General features: G+C 34.3%; 1 protein-coding gene across 1 annotated transcript; it reads left to right on the plus strand.

The window, feature by feature from the left end:
- Positions 1-599: 599 nt before the first annotated feature.
- sarnp (SAP domain containing ribonucleoprotein) lies at positions 600-4,796 on the plus strand (the record flags this gene model as incomplete). The annotated part of the gene is made up of 9 exons (XM_005741027.1): positions 600-647; positions 749-819; positions 1,084-1,135; positions 1,406-1,479; positions 1,965-1,999; positions 3,325-3,350; positions 3,454-3,522; positions 4,154-4,240; positions 4,352-4,796. Coding segments are annotated over 9 exons (504 nt in total), but the record flags the coding sequence as incomplete, so codon positions are not given.
- Between the last annotated feature and the right edge of the window lie 2,546 nt (positions 4,797-7,342).

A 7,342-nucleotide genomic window follows, 5' to 3' on the forward strand; every position in this document is an offset into this window, starting at 1 on the left:
GATTGTTTTCTACTGGACATGTTTCCTTACATTCTACCTTTACGGGAGGGAGAAGTGCATCTTCAGGCCTGCATGTTCCCGATCTCCTCTCCAGTCTCTCCCCTTTCAAAGATTAGAACAAAATCAACATTAGCTCAGAGTGTGTTAATTAGATAAGTATAATTGAGGTGATTGATTGTTATTTTGTGATTCTTATTATTAGATTCTGCTTTTGCTTTGCTCCTGCTATATTGCTTTTAAAAATATCCTCCAATTAACATCTAAATTCCCTTTTTAGCACTTTGTGAAACAGTAAAAATCTGAGTATAGTTCATCCATCAGCTCCATTTGAACTCTGCATTGCCTGCTGAGTAATATTCATATGTTCAGTTTAGGGGTAGTTAAAGAAAGAGCCGATTCACACTTCCTGTATTCGGGTGCTGGTCCCACAGATCGACAACCCCTGTAGGTGGTTACACGTGCATGTGATGGGTGTGACATAAATTGTTTCCACAGATGATGCGGATGCATTTTAAGTGTTTTGTTTTGTTTTTAAATATTCTGAAATTTATATTTGTTCGTTCTTTTTTTCTTTCTTTTTTTCTCCTGTTTTCTGAACAACAGAGGAAGATGTGGACGTAGATGATGTACTTGCAGAGGATGCAGTGGTAAATTTTTACAATGTTTCCCACAATATGCTCTCTTTAAATCCGCCTCTCAGACTGTATTGTGGAGAAGTAATTTTTTTAAATGTATTTATTTATCTCAGGACTTCACTAAAGTTGAGAGTTCCAACGACGTAAAAGACGACAAGGATTCTGAAACGATCGAGCCTGAGCCGTAAGTTTATCTTCATTAAATTTACCTTTTTTTGTTCCTTCATCACTTATTGGCTGTGGACAATGTGACATTTGGGTCTCATTCAGTAATATCTGTGTAGAAATGTTCTTACTAAGCAAATAATAAGTATACATTACTCTCAGATTTATGAAGCATATGCACCAGCGATGTTTGTCCTTACCGCTCCTAGGCAGCCAGCAGAAACTAAAATTTATGATTCGCGTCATCTTTTTGACGTTTGAAATTTTACTTTTTTACTTTCAGGCCTGCCGAGAAGAAGGTGGTGAAAATAACTCCTCCATTATCTGCCAGCGAGGTGTGTACAACCTGTTTGCATCCACTAATGACTTAAATGTGTCAGGTTAAATGTGAGTCAGAGGGGAATTTTAGCTCATAGTAAAGTTCAGTGGTCTATTTTTAGGAGTGTATATGAACAAAACATATAGATTCATGAGCAAAGGTAATACATCAAATGTATAGGTGTAAATGTAAGAGAGATTTTAATAGGAAGTATACAAAGTTTAGAGTTTAGACTTTACTTCATGTACAGCAGTAATGTCAGTTTTTTATCTAATTTGTTGAGCAGAGACTTCAGAAGAGAGCCGAACGTTTCAACCTGCCGGCGTCATCTGAAAGCAAGAAGGCTATACGTGCAGCAAGGTGAGGCCTTACCTCAATTATTTCTTCTTTCAAAATAACAGTACCGGTAGAATAACTGTGCTCGCTGCATTTGGCTTTTTGTCCGAGAACACGATGAATCAAATCTTTATCTCTTTATTGAATCTTTCCAATGTTACTTTATTTTATTTCAGTACTTCAATGAAATCTGGAGCATTTTTTTAAGTGATCTTATTTTTCCTCATAGGCTCTTTTAAATTGTAGTTGTTTTTCAATTTGTTCATCATTTTATATGATATTTATTTTATTGACATTGTTTTGTATCAATAAAATGTGATAACTTAAAAATAGCATAGTTTATGCGACTCCTCCCTGAGTTAGCAATCACTTAGATGAATCAAACATCATCATACATGACAGAAATAATGGTCATGACTTCTCGAGTAGCACCCATGTAGCTCATGAAGCAGATTTATGTTTCAGTAAATCTGTGTTAAAACTGAAACATGTGTTCTCCTATATTCTAGGTTTGGCTTACCTGCTACTTCAAGTCCCTCTCCAGGTCTGTTGTCACTCTTTACTAAACAAATGGTTGTTGTTTTTTATAAGAAATGTATCGAAGCTAAGGACTGACTTCGTAGGCTTGTGTCAAAATATGTTTGTGTTTTTTAATTGAATCTTTGTATTTTATTCAGAATTTATTTCTTTTATATGATGACGTTACAAAATGTTTTATTTTCTAATTGTACTATAGAGAAGAAACATAAGCCTTTGTAAACCTTTATACATGCCTGTATTATTGTAGTGCAATAATAATAGTAATACTATGATAGCACTAACTTATACTACTGCTAGAAAAATCTATTTTTTATAAAAGAAGAATTTTATAATTAATGTTATTTGTTATAAATGAATTCCGTTAAGAAGAATTTAAAATTTCCCAGAATTCATCAAAACTATCAACTAAATTTAAAACAGTTGTACCAGTTTAAACCACAAGATGGGGCAATGAGTCTGTTTCACCTTTAATTAAATACAAGGCATTAGTGATAGCTCATGTAAAATACATTAACATATATGAAAAATATTTTCTGTAAGATTGTGGAGTTTTTTTGTGTATCTGCTTGATTTAAATGAGCAGATCATCTCCTTCATGTCAGCTTCTCTCACACCTCCAAATAGCTTTCAGTAGCTTATTTTGAAATCGTTCTATGGAGGTCTCATTCTGACCGCTTGATTTGTGCCTCTGCTCTACGCACTGGAGTGGTTGAAGAACTCACAGTGCAGAAGCAGCATGAAAAGTGAAAAATATCAAGTAATATGCAGAGCAAGACAGATTAAATCACAGAGCAGTTAAATTGGTCAGAAAGGAACTTCCATAGTGCAATCTAAAAATAACAGTTATGCTGAAAGCCATGTGGACGTGTTTGAGAAGATGATGTTCAACTGGAGATCAGCCAATCAGGTAATGTGTTTTTTGGGAATTTTTTTTTTTCCCCCATGAGATGTTACCTAGAACTTTTTGATCATTTCATACTCATATGTAGCCTGTGGAGAGCGATGAGTGCAGATATGGTGAACAATACTACCTTTTTAAATGTATTTCTGTATGTAACTAATTTAAAAATAAATGGAAAATACTTTTTTTTTCTGGGAAATTGTTACTGCAGTAGTTTTCATTTAAAGTGAGACTTCATGCTCAGCCAATAAAAGTTGATAGTGCTAAACTAAAATTGCTAAATATAGATTTAATCAGTTGTAATCAGCCACATCCAACCCCTTAACAACAATATTAGTAGCATTAGTATTAGTAGTAGTGTTATTACAAGTATTTCAGTGTTTATTATGGTTTTTCTCACAGTTTTCTACTTTCTGTCTTTCAAACAGGTGTCGTTGTAAACAGTAAAGCTGCGGTAAGTGTCAAAGTAAAAAAAAAAAATTCTGATCATTTATTTCTTTATTGCTCCATCTGACTCAAAAAAGGACACTGAATCATCATGTTTGTCTCTGTTAAAGGTGAACGTCGATCAGCTGAAGAAGAGGGCAGAAAGATTTGGCATGAACGTCTCATCTATTTCTCAAAAGGTGAGCTCTAGTGTTTTTTTTGTGTGGTGTATAAACTAATGAATCAGGGTTCATGCTGGACATTAAAAAGCCTGAAATTAAAATTAATCAATAAATCAAAATAAAAATTCCTGTAAAGTTTACTCTATGTATTTATTTTGCAGATGATCTGTTTAAAATTGGAAGAAAAATTGTCATCATTATATTTGTGACACCACAAAACAAACAATAGCGTGATATGAAATGATAGACGTTTTCATATTGTCATAAAATATGTCATTATATCGAACAGCCCTAATAGTACTTGCTTTTTCTTTATTTATTAACCCTCTTTAACCTCCTAGGACCTGACGTCCACATATGTGGACATCACATTTTGGGTTGTCTAGACCAAATTACGAAATTTTGCTCTACAAGGGCCTGATATCCACTTACGAGAACATCATGCTGCCACTGTTCTATCAAGATTTAAAACAAATGTCCTCTTATGAGGTTAAATGTTGTTCTGATTCTTTTTTTCTTGTCTTTATTGTTTGCCCTTTTATTTAGTTTTTGTTTACTTTTCCTTGAGAATCTGTGCTAATGTTAAGTAATACTATATATTACAAAATAATTTATAGCTAAATCATTAATATTATACTGACTTTTTCAGATTGAGGAGGATGAGAAGCTTAAGAAGAGGAAGGAGCGGTTTGGAGCCCTAACAAGCGCGGGCTCAGTTGGTGGAGACGACGTCGAGGTACGATTTTGGTTTTGTGTGATTCATATTTCATCACAATGCCATGTGATTTAACCACAGTGAATGAAATAAAGAGGCTGATTAATCTTTTCTTTCTTTTTGTCTCTGCAGGCCAAGAAGATGAAACGTGCGGAAAGATTTGGAAAAGTGTAAATAAAGTGTGAAGTAGGGTTTTTTGTTGTTGTTTTTTTTAAGGGTTTTTTGTGACTGTACATCAGAGATTCCTGAGGATGAGAACCGGAATAGGCTAAAATCAAAAGTACAATTAAATGCAGCTGTATCATTTAAGGTAGTTGAAAAGCACATATTTGGATTTTTTTGTAACGACAGAATTGAAGGGGTGCAAACAGGAGCTTGTAAACAACGCAGAAGTTTCTCAGTTTTAAGATTTTTGCTCATCGTTTCAACTGCATTACAGTCCATTTTTCTAATGTGTATCAAGCAAATACAGCAACAAGCAGCTACTTTACAGTAAAAGATGGTTAATTAATTACTCATCATATAATCTTAAGATAAACTGCTCAGTGAAATCAATAAAATCATTTTACAAATGAAACCATTGACGAGGTTGAAATGTTTTGTTCTGAAGCCGTTGCGTAAAGTTTTCCATTAGTGAAAGAAAAAAATTGATGCTTTTTATATAAACATGTTTTTGTAGAGTGTTCCAGTTATGATGAAACCTGTTATGGAAGTGATAACCGATTGAAACATCTAGTAGTTTACAGTAGAAATAGGAAAAGGAAGATTACTGACTGTGATTTGTTCTCACTGTGTGTTTAACTGTACTTTTGATTGATCAGATAGTCTGATTGGGGGTTTTTTGGAGGGGGGCGGGGGCATCACTGATACACTGCTTCAGTTATCTGTCCATTTTATAACATTTTGTGATTTAAAATAAATTGTTTTCAATTTTTTGATACCTGCGTCCTTGTCTCATCACTGTTGTTACTGGAGTTTGATCATCAGTGTGGACCATTTTAGTACTAAAGAACACATTCTGTCGAAGTGTAGTTTGTATTTTCCTCAGTTGTTTATTATCTTTAAATATGGCTGGAGTTGTGTGTTCATATTTCTCTCCAAGTGTGTGAACATTAAGAAATGTTATTTTTGAGTCAGGCCAGTTAGAGACCCCAGTTAGAAGTTGTATGATTGTGAGGTTTATCTTCATATTTCACAGAGATAACAGAACAAGGCAAATGTGTATCTGGAGTATTGATTCAAATGACAAAGAGCTTTGCGAGTGTAATTACCCCCTGGTGGGCACTGATGAAGCACAGGGATTGGAGTCAGATAGCTTCACCAAAGGGGGTGCCTGACACACATCCTAGAAAGCAGCCGACAGTCCTTGTCTGAGTGCTAAACGCACGGGCGATATAAAGTATTTAATTTCAATTTTGCTAAACTAAAACATTTGTGAGTTTTGGTTGCACTATAAAATGCAAGTAATAATAATTTACCATAACCTTTCAAGTAAGAATTACAGGAGCAGTTTGAGTTTGTCTCTTCAGTTTTTCCTGTTTTAACATTTTTTGCAAGTGTGCTTTCCTATATCAAGCACATTCAGCTCCAGAGAGGTTTAATTATCAAAGGATCAATTCTTTACTCATTAAAAGTTTGGTTTCAGTGAAGTTTGGGTCATTTTTACCTTTTATTTTCTTTCTTCCCATAATATCAAACAATGTTATGATAGGGAAAATGGTTTAAAACATCTAGCTTACAATTGATGCAGTATGACAAAATAATATTTCTGTCCCATTTTGATAAAATGTTGCTGCAGTAACACATTCTAGAGTTTTTAGCTGTACTGTAAAACCTCAAATAACAATATAAACACTGTCTGAAAAACAAAAGCAGTAAAGCGGTTGTAACAGGAATGATGAAAAATCAATGAGTGAAACCCAATAAGTCACAATAAAAAAACAAAAAGGAAGATTTTAAAAAGATATTTTTACAGACATTTGAAGAAAATCAACAATTCTTAACAACATAAAGGCTCATTTGGGCAACATTTCTGCTGTAATTTGCGAACAAATCAAAAGTTTTAAAAGTGATCGGAAAAATCTGAAAATCAATTATGAAACATACAGAAAGCCAGTGCAGAGAACTGTGATTGGAATGATTCGACCCTAAAACCAGCAAGAAGCTTTACTGCTGCATTTCAAACTGTTTAAAGACGACAAACCAAAAGGAGAAGAAAAAGTATGAACAAGGTCAACGTTAACACTTTCGTAGCATGTACTTTTAAAATAACAGTTCAATATCTGCGGTTCACTGATAAGTTTTGTTGTGTAAATTAGTGCTCACTGTTAAAAATCATGTCCACTCAGAATTATCTGTATTTTAAACTTCCTGGTGATCACCTCATCACTCCTGCTAATGTGCCCTAACCAACTGAAACCCCCCCTCACACCTACAGAAAGAGGCCGCTCCCGCTTGAAGTTTCATGACACAATGAGGGTGATTAGTCTGAACAACTCTGTATTGATATGGAGCAAAAACTGCCACCCAAATACAATACAATCAGAAGTGGGCTTTCACCATTAGTACTCTGTGACAATACAACGTGTCAATTATTTGACACCTGCATGGCTTTTCAGTCTGTCACCAAGCACATCTGTTTTTTATTAAGAGGATTAAGGATTAAGAGGTCCCAGCATTCCCTGCCTGGATATTAGCAGAGAAGTGGGTACAAAAAATAAATAAATAAATAAATAATAAAAAAGAAAATAAAGTGGTACGCTGCAGATGACCTCTCAACAGGAAATATGGGGTTTGTTTTTGATGTGTTAAAATTGACCTTTTCACCTTTTATATTAAGGGGGAAACCTTAAGAATATTGGCCAAATTACCAGATTTAATTTTAAATAAAAAACGGAGCAATTCTATCTTTCACCACTGACTGAAAACGCTGTAATGGAACCTGATCTACATCATTTAATGATTCAATTTGGGATTTTTTTTATAAACCCTTTTTTTGTATCAATGTGCTCCAAAATAGTGGTGTGCAATAAAATTGTTATGTGACCCCTTAAAACACATGTACTCACGCACACACACACACACACACACACACACACACACACACACACACACACACACACA

Source organism: Pundamilia nyererei, unplaced genomic scaffold, assembly GCF_000239375.1.
Source record: "Pundamilia nyererei isolate P.nyererei 1_Seehausen unplaced genomic scaffold, PunNye1.0 scaffold00106, whole genome shotgun sequence".
Lineage (NCBI taxonomy): Eukaryota > Metazoa > Chordata > Actinopteri > Cichliformes > Cichlidae > Pundamilia > Pundamilia nyererei.